Source organism: Cimex lectularius, unplaced genomic scaffold (assembly GCF_000648675.2).
Source record: "Cimex lectularius strain Harlan isolate CLEC.00 unplaced genomic scaffold, Clec_2.1 scaffold42, whole genome shotgun sequence".
NCBI lineage: Eukaryota > Metazoa > Arthropoda > Insecta > Hemiptera > Cimicidae > Cimex > Cimex lectularius.
The window spans coordinates 314,419-337,289 of NW_019392754.1; the positions used below are offsets into that span (position 1 = coordinate 314,419).

Consider the following 22,871-nt stretch of genomic DNA (forward strand, 5'->3'; position numbering starts at 1 on the left):
AAAGCGAAAGTAATCGGCCAAGGTCTTTTCCCTTTGGTTTTGCATATTGCATTCAAATTTATCGTCGCCTCTTCTTCTGACTGTTGCCCAGAGAGCAACAAAATCCCTTGTACATGAGGTGGCACCTGCAGAACATTAATTACAATTTACACCGAGTATTTCATTGTATATATCTGCTACATTCAGTACGGAATATTAAATATAAATATTAAACTATCACACCACTTTTGCATTACTATCCATGTTTTCGCTCAACTTTATTTATTGCTCATCCAAAATAAATCGTCGAAAGACAAGGTCATCATTTTATTTTTTGTTCATTTTTGTTGAAGGTTCATAACAAGTGCAGTTTGTCCCTATTAAATAATATTTTAAATGATCCTCTCATCAACTTAATTTATAAATAAGTTAAAAAGTCCTACCATAAGGAGTGCTTAATGTCCAACTTCATATTAGGTGTTATGAACAAAGATTCAAACCACTTTACAATATTTTTTGTCATATTCATAATTAAAAAGTCATGGGGTTTGAACCCAAAACTGCTATCAGAGCAAAGCCACACACCTTAACCACTGGCTACTTTAGTCCTCCGATTTATTAATTTATATATAACAAACCCAAAATACCCTTATGTAATAATCAATAAGCAATAATAAATCATATTTAGATATATTTATTTATTTGAATATGTATAAATAATGCTATACAATATGAGTGATAATTAAAAGTATAATGGTAGTACCAAAATTTGCTAATATTGAAACGTGTAGTTAAGGTTTCATTCTCAATAAGCATGATTTTTAATGAAGAGGTCAGCATCGTCTGCCACTCCTTTGTAATTTCCTGCGATGTATCTGCCGAGGGAGGCCTCTCCGTTCGCTTTGGCTCGCTTCAGCAATTCATCCTGTGCCGCTTGCACATTGTCAGATTTCCCTTGCCAAGTCTGAAGAGATGAAGCTTGAAGGGCCCGACCGTATGAAAATGTAAGAGGCCACGGTTTCCTACCGACGAACTTATTAATGGCATCCAAATTCACAGATGCCTCTTCTTCCGATTGTCCTCCGGATAAAAACAGAATGCCCATAACTGCTGGAGGCACCTGTAAAAACGTATTTTTTTGTATAACTTCTTTTTAGGATTTACACTTCCTTAACTCCAATTATTATTATTAATATTGGTTTACAACAATTTTATAGATGGTAAAAATAAAATTTTCTTTTATGAGCAACATATTACCTCTAATCTCATTGGAATCAAAATGTGCACCAATCTCCTGCATTAAGCACTGCCACAATTCAGAATTTCTGTGAGTAATTTTTTTTTTTTTTTTAAATAAGTGTATTTATAAATTTCCTTGTTATGTTACTTTGATAACATTTTAACACTAAATTGTTCAAACAAATACAAAAGATTTTTCCTTACATTTAATTTAACTCAACATTAAAAATTGCTAGTTTTACACTAAAACAATCCAAACAATTTATGTTATCTAAATATATACTATAATACAGAATATTTAAACACTGAAACCTACTAAAATAATCCTTTATAAATTGATGATTATACTCATCATCTAAATTTTTTTTAAATTAACCTGTTTCTGGAAAATGTAGGATCTTTTAGTAAAGTAGAAAATTCTTCTCTCTCTTGCTGTCTTGATGACCCAGGAATGGCTTTCCAAGGTACCACAGTCTTTTTCTATCGCAAGACAGTTGCTTAGTACATTTTCTGTCATTTCTCTCTCCTCTAGATACTTGGTTATGTGTTAATAGTCCTATTTTTTTATTTGGTATTTTACTTGGCTTGAAGCATGAAAATCTGTATGTGTTTATGTTTTTCTTATTCTCTTAATAGCAGTTTGACAACTGAGGCACCTTTGAGAGGTTAGCAAGCTAAGAAACAGGAGTCAAAATATGAGAGAATCAATGACAAAGATGCACAAAAAAGACGAATTTTCTGTTTAAAGCTCAGAGGGTTGGCAATAGCACTTGATGCTGCCAGCACATAAATAATGCATATACACATAGTAGCATATCCTATAAACCTCTAGGGTTTTTGGTTACTTTCTGTTAAATAGGATTGCCTCTTTCTCACATTAGGTTGATTTTACAAGTAGTGTTTTGCTTGATTTGTTGTGTTTCCTAACAACCTAAAATTCCTGCTGCCTCGTTACCTACAATTCCCTCATGGTCTTGAAACCACTTTAGCATTAGACTTAGAATATCTCAGTGTATTTTATACGTTCCAGACTATTTTTGGGTTGATCCTGTAGACTTAAGAGCTTTATGAGATGCCTGGCTATCTGCGAGTATTTTTTTAGTTCATTCTTAGTTTGGTTATTTCGTTGCCAGTTTTTAATTGTTAATTAAACAGCTTAAAGATGATTGTGATGGATCCCAAGGCCATGTGGCGCCCATATCACTCTTTGTGCTCTTTCCTGTACCATTTTCCTTAGAGACATCTGTATATTATATAATACCTAAATTCTTTTTTCTTCTTTAGCTTTATCTTCCCATTTCAATGATTATGTTGAATAATTCTTCAGAATCCAGCAATTTTTCTTGTATGTCAGAGATTGTTAGGTTAACTGGTTAGGTTAATAAATTGTGTAATGGGCAGCTTTATGCTTTCTTTCCACTGTCAAATGAATGCTTAGATTCTCAGTCCATCTTTTTGATTTATAATTAGTGGTACACATATTTTGACGAGATGTTACAGCTTTGGGTGTTATTTTAAAACCACCAGTGATGTAAAGGCATGATGTTTTTTAGACTTTTTGACTTAGTTGCCTTAGTCTAATTTTTACCTCAGCATGTGTTTTCTACATGCAAATGTTTTCTGTACAAACAAATAACTAGCCATTTAATGCCGAAGCAGTAATGTATTAAAAAAATTGTGAGATCTCTTCTCTGCAGATTCTTCAAGTCTGCAGGGTGTTTTGTCATTTCTGATCATTCTGTTCAGGAAAAACTTGCAGTGTTTGTCTGTCTGAAGTGTCAACATTTCGCCATCTTCATTGGCTTCTATAGCGGCCACTGCCTTCTTAGCAATGATTTAAAAAAAAGATAAGCAAAGCAGAGACAGAAACATAGTGATACCGTCAGGAGGAGCTGTCGACAGATATCCTTTTTAATTTTCACGCCAAAAAAGGTATGCAGAGGCATCGTGGAAAGTGAAAAGCCTTATAGGAAAAAGTGCACTTTCCAAGGTATGGCTATAATTTAAAACAGTTCCACAATAGATAGGTCGCAGTGAAGGAAAGGATTTTTAAAATCCTTAAACAACCCCCAAACCTCAAAAAAAAATTGTGTCTGGTTTGTCAAAAGTCTTGGTCTGTTTTTTCATTTCGAATTTATGCATTTTCTTCCTTTTTCTTCACGTTTTGTATGTAATGAAGCATTTTACTGTTGAAAATTTATGGTAGTTACTTAGGTATGGTTTGCTTAGTTGAATTTTTTTTTAAACAGGCCAACACAGCGAGACTAGATTGATCAGAAACAACCCAACAATAACAAAATTAATAACCTCATTAGTAATATTTCATTAAAATGTACAAGTAAACCACTTACATTTTTAAAACAAATACCTTATCAAAAATACTTTATAAAATTTTGATATTGTTTAAAAAAACATTATTTTAATGTCAGAGCTGAATTCAAATTCGACGTTAAAATATTATAGTTTGGTCATTTATTTATTTTGGTCTTCCTATCTTCATCGTTTTGGTCCGTCAAACTAACTTCAGCTTTAAGAAATCTTCACTTGTAGGATTTGTTGTTTAGTTGGGACCATTTTTTGTTGAAATGTGAGATTTTTTGTTTCTTTTAGTTTAATTTGTGCCTGTTGGTTCTTTTTTTTATATTGTATAATGTTGTAAATGATGATTTGTGTATTGATGAATGTTAAAAAATCTCTCAAGTTAAAATATTCAAACTTGCTATAAAAAAAGAAGGTAATTTCTGTCAATAACATCGTAATTATGTCACTATCTTAAACAGTGTGTTTTAATTATTAATTAAAATATATTAATAAATACATATTAGTAATTATCATTAATTTAAATAATTTAGAAAGACTTGTTGATGACTTGTATACTTAATGTATTCAATGTAAAATTATGTATGAAAGTTCCCGATATCCTGATGACCATTAATGGCAGAAATATTTTGAATTGGTGAGGGAATAAGGTATTTAAATGTAATAATTTATTAATAATAGATAACATCAATAATATATTTATTTACTAAACATTTCATTTGTAAAGAATTTCAGAAAACATTTAATGCACAGTTCAAAGGAATGAGTTTTTTAATCAGAAAATCTTTTTGCAGTCTTTTCAAAACAATTAATGGCACTTTTTTATCTTGCGTAACATGATTTAATAAGCATGGTTTTTGACAAAAAGATCAGATTTGGCTGCAGATCCTTTAACAGTTCCAGCAGAGTACTTGCCCTGGCTGGCAAGCCCGTTAGCCTTGGCTCTCTTGAGGAGTTCTTGTTGCGCCGCTTGTACGTTTTCGCTTTTTCCCTTCCAGGTGCGAATGACGGATGCCTGGAGGGCCCTTCCGTACGAAAAGGTCAACGGCCACGGCTTCTTTCCTGGACATTTGTTAATGGCGTCCAAATTGACAGAAGCGTCCTCCTCGGATTGGCCACCTGAAAGGAAAGTTATTCCTGCGACGGCTGACGGTACCTATAAAATAATTCTCTCTCATTACAAGGCTCTTTGCCTACTTCTCTTGAAGCTCCGTTACAACATTTTCTATCTTCGTTCATTGCTCGAAGCTACACAACTTTTCTTGCATTTCGTTTTCAACTTGATAACTTGAATTCTTCCTGTGTTAATTGCAACTAACAAGAATCCTTTTTCTCCAGTTACGTTTTCTCTTCTAACAATCCATTAGTCATCCAAAAATAAATTATTCTTTTCAATCATAATAATTATGATCCTTATTAACATTTTAAAATGAAGTTATAAATATTCTATAATAATTTTAAGAATATAATAAAGAATTTATAATAAATAAAGCAATTAAATTTGGATGGCACAAGTGGAAGTACTCTTATAATATAGGTAAGAATTTAAAAAAAATTTCTTTAATGTACCTAGAGTTTTTTTACTACTAATATGTTACTAATATAACTAGTAAGTTAATAAATATGTAATATACTTACAGTCCTGTGGAAAGCTGTGACGGTCGCTAGTGCAATTTCGTCTGGGCTGTATTTTACTTGGCACTGCATTCCAGCGGTGACCATGTTCGGCTTGAGTAGAGTTCCCTCAAGGAAAACATGGTGGTCGTTCAGCGCTTTGTAGACAGCGGCCAAAACTGTTTCCGTTACTTTCTGCGCTCTTTCAAGATCGTGCGTTCCGTCCGGAAGAACTTCAGGCTCGACGATCGGGACGAGCCTGTCAAATCAGGGCGTTAGTAGTCTTTATCGGTCCAATTTTGGACAAACTTGTCTTACCTGTTGGCCTGACATATTGAAGCATAGCGGGCGAGCACATTCGCGTTTTCCATAATCGCTTGGTATGAAGGAGTGTTTTTGGAAATTTTCAAGACACACCTCCACTTGGCAAAGTGACAACCATCTTTCTTGTACATGGCGCACCTTTCAGCAAGGTCATCAAGACCTTGAGTTGTGCATTCATCCTCCGAACTAAAGAAAAAATTAAGTCACGATTTTAATTATACTTTTTAAATGAAATTAAAAACAAATTTGACTTACCCATAGAGAGGTACTACACCCTTGTCGACTTTGATGCCAGGGACGATACCTCTTTGCTTAAGAATATCAACAAAGGGGGTACCGTCGTCCGTTTTCTGGTATAGGGTCTCATGGAAGAGTATAACACCGGAAATATTGTCGGCCAGGGAAATGTCTGAAGTGAAAAGGAGCTGCCTGTACAGTCTCCTGTTGTCCTCGGTATTGTCCAGGCCGATCTCTTGGAAACGTTTTCCAATCGTACCGATCGACTCGTCGGCAGCGAGGATACCCTTTCCAGGTGCGACGATTGTGGAAGCGATTTTTTTCAGCTCCTCTTGGAGGGCGATAGGTGGATAATTGAAGTAGGTGCTCATTTTGTAACTGCAAAATAAAATACGACAGATCAATATTGAGAAAATTGAGGAAAAATATTTAGAAACAAAAATTTATAATGGAAAATCAGAAATTATGTTACTACCAGTTTTAATTAAATAATTTAATTTTTTTGCCGTCGGTTCGAATCCCGCCTGTGACACAAATTTTTCATTTCGAAAAAATTGTGTATAATTAATTGAGTAAATAATTTAAATTAAACAAAAAATATTAAATATTAAATATCTTCTTAAGAGACCTAGTTCTAAAACATTTAGTTTAGAAATATCATCATCCATTGCATATTTGACATAAATTATTGCTAATTTAACTTCAGTAATTATAATTACATAATTAATTAATATATAATTATAATTATAAGAATGAATATTTTATACCAAAATTTTTACTATTATGTATTAATAAATATGTGACAAGATTGTTAAAAAGTCCACGAAACGCAGAATTTACCTCCAAGTGTATGCTACTATGGTCTAAATTGATTTCTTCGCCAAATTAGACCTCGATATGCCCTAAAGTATTTATAATTCCACACCTTGTATTTATTTTTCTTGGCTATAAAATTTAGATAAGAGAAATCGTCCAAGTTTTTCCAGTGCAGAAATAGATTTTCTCTTTTTAGTTTGTCTCATAATTATTAGATTGTATATTTTACATTATTTTATCAAGATTTGAACAAAGTTCGCGAAGGGGAGGCTTAACTTTCAAGGGTCTATTTTTAAAAGCAGACATCTCGAATTTGTAAACTATTTCTAAAATTTAGTTTTCACAAACAAAATTCGAAATTGTCACATTTAAGGATCGCCCTAAAACATTGATAATTTTTATTTTATTCCATTATTAATTATTAATTATTGATAATTTTAGTTTATTGAACGTTGAGACACGAAAGTTAGTCGAAAGTTTATACATTGAAGAGTATTTTTAAGACGTTTGGTCATTTTCGATCATCCTGGTCCGTCCAGCCTCGCTCTTTTAGTCTGTTCTGACTAGGATGATCTGAAACGTCAAAACTCCATATTTCATTTTTTAAGAACTATTTTAAGAAGAATTTTCGTAATTTTTAATACGGCTGTTTATATTGTTCGAATCACTTGTATACGGTTTAAACCTTGCCCCCGTAAAAGTAACAAAGTAAATATTTTGTCTGATGCTTTAGATTTCTTGCCGATAAGCCCCACTGATTCATAGGAAAAAGAATGTGGAACGTTGAATTCGGCCTTCGGACGAATTTTTCTAGCAATTAATAAATCGAAGGTTGACGAGCTTTCACCGGCCTAGACCTGGAATGTCAGAAAAGAAAAGAAAACTATTTAGTATTTTAGTCTCCATTGGAATTCGTATACAAAAGGGTTAAATCGATAAAGAAAATACGACAAAGAAACGGTCACACAAAGCTTTTTCATCCCCCCCGGACACGAAGTGATTTATGAAATTTAAGTCTATTAATTTTGACAAACTGAAGTCTAAAAAGCAGCTTTATGTGTGGTGATTAGTGACCGTTAATCGATATTTATTTAGAAATCGTGAGATGCGGTCTGGTGTGATGTATGTTTCAGAAAAACATTTTCTTTATCGTGCCAACGTTTCGATCTTTTATTGAGCTCATCTTCAGGGCCTGGGATTTACAAACAATGTTTACATTTAACAAATACATTTAGGATGTGGAAATACTTTGTTTGAATATAAAATATATTTTGCATTGTATAAATTCACATTTACACATCCTAAATGTATTTGTTAAATGTAAACATTGTTTGTAAATCCCAGGCCCTGAAGATGATCTCAATAAAAGATCGAAACGTTGGCACGATAAAGAAAATGTTTTTATGAAACCTACATCACACCAGACCGCATCTCACGATTTCTAAATAAATTTATGAATAATCTATTACAAATCTATTACAAATAATCTTTTTTATTTATAGTTTTGGCATAATGAAAAAGTGGCTAAATGGAGATGGATTTTTGAACCAAAGTTTTAGGCTTGAAAGTCAAGGATCAAACTTATTTGAATAAAAAGGAATTTTTTTTATGGCATAATGAACAAAAACTGTGCTACAAAAATAGTTTTAAATTTTTTTTTAAATTTACTATATTAATATGGCCCCCGTTATGATTCTTGGAGGAAGGTTGTTTTATTGAATAATAGTACTGATAGTCATGTCCCGTAGAGAGTACTGAGAGTGAATGTATTTATTGGCGTGTGCCCCGGAAAATCTTAAAAGAGGTTACACTGACAAAAAATCCTCATAAGATCTGATAGCCAAGCAGCCATTAAAGCACTAGCATGTAAAAGATTTACATCAAAATTAGTCAGTGAATGCATCCAAAATCTCCAAAAACTGGGGAAACACAACAACCTGATGATATCTTGGATGCCAGGGCACAGGGGAATTTTGAGTTATGAGAAAGTAATGAGACGGTCTTGCCAGAGGAGGACCTGCAAGACCATACATAGGCCCTGAACCTATTGGATAACAAAAACAAATATAGAATCCTCCATCGCAGAATGGATCCAAACAAAACAAAAGGAGAAGTGGATAAACTCTAGTGGTGCTAGACATAGTAAACTTATGATGAAACAACCCTCACAAAGACTGGCAAAATCACTGCTGCAATTGGACAGGCTAAACTCAGAGGAGTAGAAGGACTTCTAACCGGTCACTGGCATCTGAGAAAGCATCTACACAACATGGATGTATACAACGAAGATCCCATCTGCAGATTATGTAATGAGGAGGAGGAAACATCCAGTCATATCATCTTCGAATGCGAAGCAACAGCTCAATGGAGGTTTAACCTAACGTACGGAAAAGACTTAGGGAATCAAATAGCAGCAGCAGGTCAATGACCTGATACTTCTAAGGAGAAGGATTGAGTCTATTGCACTGAACTAAGGAACTAGGAAGGTACAATAAGCCAGAAGGCCGCAGTGCCTGGGGAGCGCCAACCCCACTTCCTTGTATCCTTTTTTACCATACCATTTATTGGCGTTAAATCAGAGGACCGATGGCGGAGTATTGAAAATCAACATTCAATTAGGTTAGTTATATAATAGGTAATTAGAGTGTGAATAGAAAAATAGATTACGTTGGGGCTGAAATGACCTAGCTGCTGATAGCCCCTGGAGGATAAGACCGAGGTCTGACCCCGGACTGCCGAAACCCGGGCGATTTAGGCCTACTGGTAATCTATTTAATAAATAAAATCACGAAAGCTGGAATTGCCGGTTGACTGCGAGAATGAGAAAAGAATAGGTCTACAAAAATCAAAAGGAATGGGCGAAATTCATAGAAAAATCATAATTAATTAACCCTCACTAAACCTGACAGACAGATTGGTAAAGCTTAGAGAAATAGGGATTTATAACGGTCATCTGCAGTGAGAGAAACTGCTATCTTCGAACGTTAAGCAACTGCTCTATAGAGACATAACCTAGGATTTCAAAAAGACCCCGGAAAAAGAATTGCAGAAATGATAGTCAATTAAGAAGAAGGATCGAGTCAATCGAACTAGCAAAGAAACTATGAAAAGTACAATAAGCCAAAAGATTTTAATGCTTTAGGAACACCAAACCGCAGGTTCCTAGAGTCCTCTTAACATCATCTTCAAATTTTCAGTTCATCATCCTCAAACAAGGATAAACCTTACAATCTTAATATTTAATTGAAATGTCTGGTTTTTTATTTTTATTTCTCAATCCCGTCTAGTTCCCTGACTTTGTTGAAACTTTGTAACACTGTTGTACCCTTTCCAACTTTATTATGAAGTCTGACCCGTGCATACGATGTTGGTTTCACGGTAAATAAATCGTCCACGGGGGTCAAATTGAGAAAATGAAATTCTAAGTTAAAATTTTATTAAACTTAAAAACGATCAACGTGTACACACGTAAATAGTCAAATCAACCTTTTTAATTGTAGTATAAGGGAAAAATTTTATAAAAAGCGGACGATTTTTTAACGGTATGTTTGGAGAACCAGTTTACAAAAATCGTCTTAAATGCTTTCTTTTATTTGTTAAACAGACTTGATTTCTGTTTAAAAAAATGAAGTCCACCTTGGCAAGCCAATGCCAAAGTACTCGTAAAAACGGTTAAATCCAGTTATTTTTGGAAGAACCAAACGAGTGGGATAAAAAAAATCGGTGTATTCTTTTTTATTTAATCCAGCAAGGAGATAAGGACAATTTCAATATAAATTTGAAAATTTGGTTTAATAAATTAATTAATTTAATTATTTTAATAATTAATTCGGCTTAGCAGGACGGGAAGAAATTAGGCAAAGTATAAAAAGTATTATTTCACTTTCTCATTAAAGAAAAATAAAATGGAATTATAAAAAATAAGACATCCCTCAGCAAAAGAAGAATCGATTGATTTTAGGCAAAATTGAAGCTGTACAATTTCAATTTTTTAGATGCTTCAAAGAGGCTTATAAAAGGTAAAACAAACGAAAAATGGCGAAAAGGAGGGAAAATTCAAAAGGTGGGGTTGAGATGGGAGGTTAGTGTCCAGGTGGATCGAAGTCACGATAGCTCAAGTGGTAGAGCAGGGGCGTATCTAGCCGAAGGTCGTGGGTTCGAATCCCGCTCGTGACACTGACTTTTTTATCTCAACTAATAACCTTAATTAATTGAAAAGTAAAACAAACGCTTGAAGCTGGATATGATTTATGCTGTAACATGCTATTTAACGAAAGAAAGTAAATTTTTGAATTTTTTTCAATCCATGTACGTTTAGAGGTCATAATTGACCATATAAATAATTTCAATTAAGTATACGTTTTATCTAATTTGTGATTTTTTTTTTTTTAATTCAAAAAACGAGCAAAGTACTTGGATAAATAGTCAAGCTCATCGTACTAATGGAAGGTGTGCACAGTGAAAAAGAAAAATTGTAATTTTAACAAGTGGACAACGATATTTTTCAAGAACAAAACGAAAAAGAGTCCAAATCGTCCTAAATTTTGCATTTTTTTGTTATGAATCCTTAATTTCTGTAAATAAACTAAATCTACCTTGCTAAGCCAGGGGCAAAATACTCGTAAATTCATTATTGAATTCAGTTATATTTTAGAAGAACCAAGCACGTAGAATAAATAAAATCGGTGTTTTATAATCACGAATAATTTGGATCTCGGTCGGCCCGGATTTAAAAAAAATTGTTATCAGTCAAGTTTTCGACCTATTTTAAGATCATCATCAGGGAAAAAAAATCAAGATGTCTACAAATTGACATAATTAATTTTTTAATAGATGTTTCAAATTTCTTTGAAAATCGACTCAGTCCCATCCTATTCTAACCAAACCTGTTCTTTATTCTATCCTAACACTAATCCTGCGTTACACTAAGATCAACCCTAACTCTAACTTAACCTAACCCTTTGCTCACCATGATCTAACCTAGCTCTAATCCCTACGTAACACTACTATCCCCAACCTAACCTAAACAATTCCTAACCCTTACCCTACGATACACTAACCATAACGCTAACCTAAACCTAACCCTTTGCTCACCATGATCTAACCTAGCTCTAATCCCTATGTAACACTACTATCCCCAACCTAACCTAAACAATTCCTAACCCTTACCCTACGTTACACTAACCATAACGCTAACCTAAACCTAACCCTTTGCTCACCATGATCTAACCTAGCTCTAATCCCTATGTAACACTACTATCCCCAACCTAACCTAACCAATTCCTAACCCTTACCCTACGTTACACTAACCATAACGCTAACCTAAACCTAACCCAGGGATAACTTAACCTTAAAACCGGTGTTACAGTGCTTGGCAATGTTGAGACTGAGTCTATATTAAAGAAAATTGAAACTATTTATTAAAAACTTAATTATGTCAATTTGTAGACATCTTTAAGATTGTTTTACCCTGATGATCTTAAAATAGAAAGCTTGGCAGATAAATTGATTTTTTTTCATACATTTTACAAGAGTAGGGTTGTCGATACATCTAACATTTTATACTTAATCAAGCAAAGTTGTAAGGACAGTCAGAGAATAAATAAATTCGCCAATTTGGTTTGATTTAGCTGGCCCAAAGATTGAGAAGAAATTAGATTATAAAATTAGTTTTATCTCACTTTCCCATAAAAAAAATAAAATAAAATGAAACCTATTGTACAAATTTTGCCATGCACAATCTACCTTTTTTTCTGAAATATGATTTTCTGCAAATTGGAAGCTTTAAAATTCAATTGAGTGAATTGTGTGATTATGGCCAGATAAACATTCGAAAACCAGGCCAAACCACATTCCAGCTACTAAATGAAAATTCACCAATCTACTTCCAAACTACCATCTTTTATACGATTTGTTTTATCCAAATGCCAACAAATTTGACGAAAATTTAAATATTGGAATCCGCCTTATTGATTACTGTTAAAATGCTAAATAAACATTACTGAAATCACAATAAAAAAATCAATAAACTCCATGAACATTGTTGCAGGATGAATTTTCGTTCGTTCATATATTCTGTTTTTTGTTTTGTTTTTTTAATGTACTGTCCTGCAGCAAAATTAGAAATCAATTGATTTTCTACAAACTTTCTTGTGCGATTTTTAAAACAGAAATGTGATAATAAAAAAATTGTTTATTTTTTTCGCTTTATCGTACTATAAACAAAGATTATTGTTCAGCAACAGTTTAAATGATTGTGTAAGTTTAAGTCACAGGTTTGAAGCAGCAAAAGTCCTCCACCAAGTTAAAAAAAATAGTCACAAACATTAAACATGATAAATCAACATTTCAATAAGATAAACGCTTGAAGCCGGATTAATCGGGTTCTGCTGCATCATGAAATTTCATGCAAGTATGAAATTCCTCGAATTTTTTTTCTAAAAACGAACGTGTACCCAATTCATGTCCACCTAGCTTAGTGAAAATATTGTATATTTTTTGTAAATTACTGCACCATAAACTTTCATTTTTGCATATTCCTTGGGGTGGGAAAAATTTCAAATATCTTAGGGAGCACTGCCAATGGGATTTTAGCATTTGTAAGACGAGAAATTATCCGAATACGGTTTATCTTATAAATCTATTAAATTTTCAGTATTGTCAATAGGTAAAATTGTGTTGAAATATATTTTTTTAAGATAAATCTTATCGGTCGAGATTAGAATGCGTCGAAAATTTACAGCCGGTAATAATTAAGCGTTGCAATTTGAAATTAACCAAGTGGGAAAGGCAAAATAAACAGTCTTACCTTGGTAATTTGTTGGCAGATCCTCAAAAAATGAAATCGGAAGAGAATAGAAAAAAAATTTTGAATTAAAACTGATCCCCAGCTGTATTTTTACACTGCGTGACTGAAACAGCTGAGAAATGAGCGACTGACTGGTGATGGCGGGTCTCGAGACGAGTGGCAAGTGGCAACCGTGAAGTGTGAACTGGCAACTGGCAAGTGGCACTGAACCTGAAGCGGGGCTGAAACGCTTGCGTAGTGCGTACAGTCGACAAAACAAGTGGCGTCTGGCCACGTTGCACCCAGTGGGGTCCATGCAATGTGCTACGTTGACACAACCTGACTGTACTCTTTGTCGATTCATAGAGTCGAAAACTATTCAAAGAATCTAGATCTAAGTGAAACCATGAATGGTTCAATAGTCAACCAAAAAAAAAAAAAAATGTCGATTAGAACATTAAAATTTAAAAACATTCTGATTGGTGCATATCTAGATCACTTAGATTTACGCAATCCTGGAAATCCGACCAATTAGCTTTTTCTAATTTCAGTTGTTTTAGTTTGCAGTTTACTAAATAATTTGTCATTGTGTTAATTGCAATAGTGGTAATCACTCCCATAAGAATCACCTAGCGTAAATTAAGAAAGGGATGCAGTTCACTAGTTAGTGAAACATCTATAAAGGAGATTGTTCCTGATCTAGAACAAAAATACATCGGTGAACCATCATTTAAGGTATTAAGTGCAAATTGACTGATAAAAAATTCAAATGTTTTACCAACATTGTGCATGTCTAACTGCACGAGGCCTGTTGCACCTTGGTTTCGTCTAAATCCACTTTGCCATTGGTGAAGTAGTCCTTTATTCTCTAAATACCAGTGCAGCCGATTCGCCACCATTTTTTTTTCAATTGGTTTGCACGTGGAACAAATAAGTGATATGGTCAATAATTTTTAACGTCGTGGGAAGGTTTTTTTTTAGGATAGATATCATAATAGCTGTTCTCCACAGTTCTGGGAATTCACCTAACATATTTAGAGAATAAATCAATCACCAATGGCAAAGTGGATTTAGACGAAACCAAGGTGCAATAGACCTCGTGCAGTTAGACATGCACAATGTTGGTAAAACAATGTAATTTTAAACATGACATTGTTACATTGTCAATGTTTAATTTAACAAAGTAAATGTAAACAATGCAATTTCAACATTAAAGTTTAAAGGTATTTAAAAAAAATTAATTGGTGCATATTGCTGCATTTCGAATTAAATTGTCCCTATTTCCTTCTTGCCCTCCTTCAGTGGATAGCTGTTTTAAGCCCACACTTTCTTTTATATTTTGTACTTTTTTAACAGCCTAAAATCGTAACACAATATTCACAATTCTACATAATATTAAATTCGGCCTAAAATTGAAAATAAAGGAGAGACAGGCTAATGGTAAAACATTGGATGGGAGAAAAACTGTTAAAGTGTTATAAAGAAGTGGTGGCCGCAAGGAATCCGGGTTCGAATCTCGCCAGGTCTGAATTCGTATTCAACGTAATTGCAAATTGCCTTCTTAAAATGGAGGATATAAATGTCAACATGTTTATGGCTTTATGACCCAGCTGAGCATGGGTTGATTAAGTATGGATAGAAAAGGTTAGGAACTATTATGAGCTTATTTGGTAATTACAATTAATTAAGGTTTTTAGTTGAGATGAAAAAAAGTTAATGGCACGAGAGGGATTCGAACCCACGACCATTCGGCTAGATACGCCGCTGCTCTACCACCTGAGCTATCGTGACCTCGAGCCATTCGGACATTAATTAATTGTAATGATTTAATTGGTCAAGTGGACCACGAAATTAGTGAAAATATTTGGCAATGTTCATCGTTAACGATAAGATAACATAAACACAAACAACAATAAGAGTTAGGTAATGTTAGCGTAATGGTTACAGTCAGGGTTATGATAGGTTAATATTAGGAATTGGGCTTAGGTTAAAGTTAGGGTTAGGTTAACGTTAGGAGCGGGCTTGGTTAGTTATTCAGACATTATGTTAATGTTACTTAGAGAACGGTTAAGAACTGGTTGGGTTAGGTTAGGTCAAGATTAGGAATATTACGATTAATTTGACTCAATTTTAATTAAATAAAGCTAAAAGTGAAGGCAATTTTCAGCATTTATTGATCAAAAGTTCCAATTACTCAACGGAAAAATTATAGCTACAAAACGTCGGCAACTTGACGATTACTATAAAAAATAATCTGTCATCAGGAAAATTACTTCTAGTTTCTAATATCAGAAAAACGTGATCTCTTCTTGTATTTCAGAGACAATGTTTTCACTCAGTTTTAATTTATTAAAGCTAAAAGTGAAGACAATTGTCAGCATTTATTGACCCCCAAGAGTGATCTTTTCTTGTATTTCAGAGACACTGTTTTCACTCAGTTTTAATTTATTAAAGCTAAAAGTGAAGGCAATTTTCAGCATTTATTGATCAAAAGTTCCAATTACTCAACGGAAAAATTATAGCTACAAAACGTCGGCAACTTGACGATTACTATAAAAAATAATCTGTCATCAGGAAAATTACTTCTAGTTTCTAATATCAGAAAAACGTGATCTCTTCTTGTATTTCAGAGACAATGTTTTCACTCAGTTTTAATTTATTAAAGCTAAAAGTGAAGACAATTGTCAGCATTTATTGACCCATGTCGTGCTCCCTTCTTGTATTTCAGAAACAATGTTTTGCCTTATTTTCTATATTTTGAGGCTAATAAAGAAATCAATTTTGAGCAATTATTCGTCAAAAGTTCCAAAAATAGAAAATGAGAACATACCACTGCAAAAAATATTGAATATTGAAAAAGAAATTACGATTACAGAAAAAAATCTTGATATAAATTTTCCATAAGGACAAATTATGGATGGGTTGTAAAAAAACACACTGTAATTAATCTGTATAAAATAAGGATAGCGGAATCGGTTTAAAGTCGAAGGTATCTTTAATATAATAGGTATTTAAAAGTTTTTCCATAACAGTTTGTATATATGATAAATATTATGGGTTGTTGGTTATTATTAAATCAACTGCATTTGTGTATTTTTTTTTCATTTATTTTAAAACCCCTTTCAGTAACTGTCCTAACGGTCATCTTCCTTTTTCCTCCCTTCCCTTGAAAACAGTCATAAAAACTTATTCTTTTCTCGTTGAATATGCCTTTGAGAAGCATTCCATCTTTTGCTTTCGAAGAGTGTTGAAAGTCCAAAGGTCGTGCATTAAAAGAACAGTCCGTCGTAGGAGCGGGGTCGGTGAATAATTCATCCAGTGATCCTTTTTTCATTCTAAAAGAGGAGAATTATTACAGTTCTGCGATGAACGCCACGGGGACCATGAAAATCGTCGAAGTTTGCAGCGTCGGCTTAGCCGCAGTCGCTGCCTCCTACTTAGGCTACAAGTTCTGGGCCAAGTTGGTACGAGCTAAGCCCCTCGACAGCACCAAAGCCGTGATAATAACCGGCTGCGATTCCGGCCTGGGATTTTCATTCGCAAAACACTTTGTCGAACGAGGTATGACCGTGTTGGCCTGCGTGCTCGACCTGGACTGTGATGGTGCCCAGGAGCTCGCCGGGGACTTGGTACACTTGTACAAAATGGACGTGACGAAGGAAGAACTCGTCAAAAACGTCTCAGAACAAATCATGCACACCATCAATGAAAACGGATACGGTAAATACTCATTCAGCCTGTTATTATTGTATATTTTGTAATATTAATTGTTTTCCAATTAATTAAGGTTTTTAATTGAGATAAAAAAAAGTCAGTGTCACGAGCGGGATTCGAACCCACGACCTTCAGCTAGATACGACGCTACTCTACCACTTGAGTGGTATTGATTGGAATCAATTGTTTTATTGATCCGACAAGAGTGCCATAATTACTATCCGATATTGGAGTTTCCCAAAATTTATTTCAAAATTAATCGTGTTATCTTCAATTTGTTATTGCAGTCATTTGACCTCAAAAAGTTAATTTTTTTTCTATCAACAACACAAATTATAATTGATATTTATGTTTATTTATTTTCTCCTCGTGTTTAGTTTTAATAAGATTTTTCAATTGATTTCAAGAGGACATGCCAAGTACTAGATTTCGTTTCAATGACCTTCAGTCATATTTCATTAATTTTTGCCAACAATTAATATTCTTAAATCTATTTCTGACCATCAGGGCAAAACAATCTTGGAAGGAATCAGAAAAATATCTCATGTTATGATTTCTTATTTGGCTTAAAAAAAAATATCAGATTTTTCTTAATTTTAAATATCATCAACGTTTACATAACTTATAAAAACTCTCCTTTAACGTATCTCTTTCTTATCTTAATTCATTTGCTCTAAAAATAATAAAATTTATAAAATTAACGTAATAATCGCATTCACTTTTTTTTTTATCTTATCTTGGTTCTCTCCTATCTTAAAAAACATATATATTTTTACCATAATTTTTTTGCCATGAATTCAAATCGATTTTAAGTTAAACATAAATCAAATTTTTTTTTAATTAATTACTTTTTCTGTAAGGCATTGGTTGAAATGGAAAAGGTAGTGTCACGAGCGGGATTTGAACCCACGACCTAACTTTTTCATTTCAACCAATACCTTACATAAAGATTAATTAATTGAAAAAAGTTATTTGGTCAATCGAACCACGAAATATAATGGATAAATCAAAATACTAAATTCTTAACCTAATACAAAATTCAATTTAAAAATGTAAGTAGTTGGAGGGATGATTGAATTTTTGATATAATAAGGCATTTATTTTTTTCTAAATTTATAAAGTGAAGTTCATTAAGAAAATAAATCAATTGTCACCAAAAGTGTATGTTGTGCATTCTATCAGTTGCAAATTTGCTGGTATCGAACAGATTACAATGGTTTCTAGAATACAAAAATTTTCTACCCCCCTGGCAAAGTGGAGGAAAGGTCGAGGAGCTTGCGATAGCGATAAACAATGTGGCACTAAGGACGCTGCCTTGTGGCACTCCGTTCTCTTGAATATAACCTTTAGAGGTTGCAGATCCGCATCATACAGTAAATTTCGATTACTTAAGAAATTGTTAACGAAATTGAAAAGATTACCATTAATCCCAAAACCTAAAAGTGTCTAGAATTAGTCGCCTCTGGGTACGATCAAAAGCGTTTTGAATATCTAAGAAAACCGCTAAAAGTTTGTTTTTTGTGATGAGTCACAAATATGCGCTTCAGTGGCTACTATTTTTAAATATTTATCATGATGAGCATAAAATATCATTCCTTTAAATCATCGCCTAGATGCTAGTAAATTGATTTTTAAAAAAAATTTTAATTATTTTAATATTTGTTTAATAAATAGACTTTTATTTTCTACATTGTCAACACTTTCATTTCATTTCAAAATGAAATTTTATTGTTAACCAATTTATATAAAATTGACTATTTAATACTCGAGAATTTGATACATGCCAATATAAATTAATCCGTTGATAGAAATTTATCAAATTTTACAATCTTACCTCAACGATACAGTGACAAGTCGGTAGGTTGAATGTGAGAATAATTGTCGTTCTACACAGAGTGATGAGGAGATAATATTATGTCATTATGAACGATAAACAACGTCAAAGTTCAAAGATACCCTCGTCCTTGTAAAATCAAGGTTTATGGAAAAGAACATTTTATGAATATACAATTGTTTTGTATATCTGTGATCTTTTAATTTGAATTTTAAAAATTTTTAGGGTCAAACTGTAATATTTTCGTGATATAACAGATTTTTGCTATCGTGTACATTCAGTTTTTTCCTATTTTCCTGTACTTGTGATTTTGATTTAACATTTGGTCGAAAAATCCCTAAAAATTTTTTGTTGTTGTAAAACACTAATTTATAGTTAAAATGTTTGCCTATTTTTTTCTTACAAATATATACATTAAATTAATTTGGTTGAATTGTAGGATATTTTTCTTAGTCAGTATAGATATGAGCAAGAAGTACTTTTATACCGTTTAGCATGTCTGATCAAAATGCCGCATATATTTCAATCTATAATTAATTATTTATTTTTCAGAATTACTAGGACTTGTTAACAATGCAGGTGTTTTACTTTTTGGGGATTTCGAATGTCTGACGATGAACCACATCCAAAATCAAATCAATGTAAATTTTATTGGAACTCTCACCGTCACAAAGTACTTTTTACCATTAATTCGAACACATCGAGGTAAATATAATTTATTCTCTCTCGCAAATCCCGATTATCACTCATTTTTACTGTTTAGCACGTGTGATAAATTTAACATCTCACTGCGCCAAAGCGTCATTGCCATCGCTCTCAATTTACTGTGCCACCAAAGCTGCAATTGATGCTTGGTCTCAATCCCTCCGAATAGAGATGGAAAGATTTGGAGTCAAAGTTATAACTTTTGTGCCAGGTAATTAAAATTTAATTATTTATTATTTGAAATTATAAAAACATAATTTAATTAATTGTTATTAATCAACTATTTAAGTTCTATTCTTATTTGGTTCTTCTCGAGCTTTTCATTTGGAAAATTTAAAAAATAATATTGTTTTCTTCTAAAATTAACAAATCTATAAAATCTAATTTATATTATTACAACTAATAAAAAACAAATGAGCAATTTTTTCAGCATAATTTCTTATAAACAAACACAATTTCAGGATCCTACCCATTGAAGAGTAGAATTTTGTGCAAACAAGCGGAGTTGATGTGTGAAATGGAGCAGCTGATGACGCCGGATATTAAAAAAGCGTACCCTCATTTTGAAACACTGCAGTCGTACCTTTTTAAAATTGGTATACCTTCGCAAGACACGATCGGTTACGTTGACGACCCCGTGCTTTTTGCAAAATTTGAAGACGCTCTGTTTTCCACCAGCCCAAAGAGGGAGTACGTAAACGAGAATTTCAGATACAAATTGTATCACACTATGTTTAAACTATCTCCGACTGAGGGTATAAAAGATTATCTAATTAAAAAATTTGTATCAATACCACCATATGCCTAGTTGAGGTTTTCAATTTTTTTAGATTTTAATGTTTAGTTCTTGCTGTTTTTTTTTTGTTTTTTTGTTTTTTTGTTTTTTAATCAATTATAATTATTCTGTCTTTATGTAAAGTTTAACTGCTGAAAAATATGAAATTATAATAATTTGATCTTTTTTTAAATAGTTTAACTGCTGAAAAATATGAAATTATAATAATTTGGTCTTTTTTCAAATAGTTTAACTGCTGAAAAATATGAAATTATAATAATTTGGTCTTTTTTGAATAGTTTAACTGCTGAAAAATATGAAATTATAATTATTGTCTTTATGTAAAGTTTAACTGCTGAAAAATAAGAAATTATTATTATTCTGTCATTATGTACAGTTTAACTGCTGAAAAATAAGAAATTATTATTATTCTGTCATTATGTATAGTTTAACTGCTGAAAATTATGAAATTATTATTATTTTGTCTTTATGTAAAGTTTAACTGCTGAAAAATAAGAAATTATTATTATTCTGTCATTATGTACAGTTTAACTGCTGAAAAATATGTAATTATAATTATTCTGTCTTTTTATATAGTTTAACTGCTGAAAAATAAGAATTGCAGTTGTAAAAAAAATTGTTTAATGGTGTTTTTGTAACAAAGTTATAATCCTAATCAAATCATATCAAAATTCATTGCTAGGGCAAAAAAAAAAAAAAAAAAAAACCAGAAATGCAGCAAGACTGAAGAAGGGAGGCTGGTGCCTCCAAATTAATATCGCTTCAATAAAATGATATGTTGAATAATGTGTTCCAAAACACACCTTAAAAGAGATCTTCATACTCATTCAATATTTTGTTGTTTGTGGTTAATTGTTTTTGTTTTCCCCATTAACGCATCATTTACAAAAATGTAAAGCTTATTTCTATAAAATTTCAACTCCCTCTGCGGACTGCTTCAATATTCATGTACCTTCAAAGTGATATAATTCCTAAGCACTATGGACAGTCCAACTTCATCACAACTACATATTAAGTGGTTCCATCCGGCCCGGAGGACCAAAAAATATTGAGTTGCAGGATTGTTTGAAAGCAATAAAATTTTGGATTGTTTGGAAGCAAGCCAGGAAACAGCAAAAATTGGGAAGCAACAATTGAGCTACTTGAGGATTAAAAGTAGAAAAAAATTATTGTGATTAGCGCAAACATTAAGATTGTGAGATTGCCAAGTGTTTTCTGTGGGTTGATGAGCCAGAAATTTGGTCGTTACCGATCATCTTGGTCCTATTCTCACTACCCCACCCCAAATGGCAGCTGAACTGACAAGCCAACCGAGACAAGGCAGGCCAAAAATGACCAAACTTCAAGCACATATTAAGGGTTTTGGCACAATTAATGTTATTAGGGTTTCAAAAATACCAGTAAGTATTTGAAATTTGTAGCAAGTAATAAAACTTGGCATTAACTAATATCCTTATCTGGTCTAACATATTTTAAGAGGTAAATGTCAAATTGATTAAATGTAAACTCAAATATCAATTTAAAAAAAATGAAAAGGTGTTTTTCTAATATACTTATTCCTAACTGTTCCTCACAACTCCAACAAATTATAACAACTGGTCACTAAAAACACACACATTTTATATAGAGTTGTGCCTAATTGTACTATTCAATATGAGACTTTAGTTGCTTGAAAAGCCATTTTTAATTTATTTTAAAGTTTTCTTAAAGTTAAAGCAGGTTTTTAAGCCTTCTGGAAGTTTATGAAGTTAGGACCTTTGTACACAATTTTTTTAGGGGTAGAGAGGTTTTAGGTTAAGACTAACCGCATTGGGTTCCTCAATTTAGAATTTGAAGTTTAACATTTATCTATTTGATTTCCTCCTCTGTTAATAAAGTTTCTTAATAAATATAAATATATATAAAGACTGTGTAGTGTTTAGTGACCGTTAATTAATGGGGGATGGCACTTCACGATCTTCAAATAATCATAAAGAAAATGTAGTGGTAAAAAATTGAATTTTTTTAAAGTCGAAGCAAGTGTTTTATTCTCTCCTTGTATGACAAAGCTCTTACAATTCATTTTTATATTTTTGTCTATCTGATCTTTCACATTGGCATAAGGACCTCCCCACCACACCAGTCTGGACGGGTTATGTGATTGAACCAGGACATAATAAACCTTTAACACAAGACCATTTTCACATTTGTTCTGCAAAACATAAATTGCCTCAGCACAAATTTTTCTGGACCTTAGTAATATGGGCATGCCATTTTGATCTTTCGTCGATAATTAGTCCCAAATTTTTTATATGACTTATTTGTTCGATGTTAAAGAAGTTGGTGCAAACTTGATTACAATCTAATAATCAAGCGGGGATTAGGGACTGGGCTGAAGCAATTAAATTTTAATTTTGGATTTTAATGTCAGACAATTTTGTTCTAATGAAGTTGCAGACCACAACCACTTTTTATCTAATTGCCCTATATTAGCTCAAATTTCAACAGAAGTGATTTGAACTGTAAAT

At 32.7% G+C, this 22,871-nt stretch overlaps 2 protein-coding genes across 6 annotated transcripts; one reads left to right on the forward strand and one right to left on the reverse strand.

The window, feature by feature from the left end:
• Positions 1-714: 714 nt before the first annotated feature.
• Positions 715-18,947, reverse strand: LOC106673874 (fructose-bisphosphate aldolase). 4 transcript variants are annotated; one of them, XM_014406243.2, is made up of 5 exons: positions 13,337-13,547; positions 5,731-6,090; positions 5,470-5,661; positions 5,176-5,410; positions 715-1,099 (listed from the first exon to the last, which is right to left on the reverse strand). In XM_014406243.2, the coding sequence occupies exons 2-5, from the start codon at positions 6,081-6,083 to the stop codon at positions 785-787; spliced, it is 1,095 nt and encodes a 364-aa protein (XP_014261729.1). In that variant the 5' UTR covers positions 6,084-6,090; positions 13,337-13,547; the 3' UTR covers positions 715-784. The 4 variants fall into 4 exon arrangements, with proteins under 4 accessions (XP_014261729.1, XP_014261730.1, XP_014261728.1 ...); XM_014406244.2 differs by lacking the exons at positions 715-1,099; positions 13,337-13,547 and adding exons at positions 4,256-4,693; positions 18,864-18,947; XM_014406242.2 differs by lacking the exon at positions 715-1,099 and adding an exon at positions 4,256-4,693.
• On the forward strand, positions 13,857-20,453 carry LOC106673875 (short-chain dehydrogenase/reductase family 9C member 7). 2 transcript variants are annotated; one of them, XM_014406246.2, is made up of 5 exons: positions 13,857-14,050; positions 16,674-17,035; positions 19,416-19,568; positions 19,627-19,779; positions 20,030-20,453. In XM_014406246.2, the coding sequence occupies exons 2-5, from the start codon at positions 16,681-16,683 to the stop codon at positions 20,374-20,376; spliced, it is 1,008 nt and encodes a 335-aa protein (XP_014261732.1). In that variant the 5' UTR covers positions 13,857-14,050; positions 16,674-16,680; the 3' UTR covers positions 20,377-20,453. The 2 variants fall into 2 exon arrangements, with proteins under 2 accessions (XP_014261732.1, XP_024083051.1); XM_024227283.1 differs by lacking the exon at positions 13,857-14,050 and adding an exon at positions 16,425-16,613.
• Positions 20,454-22,871: the final 2,418 nt, after the last annotated feature.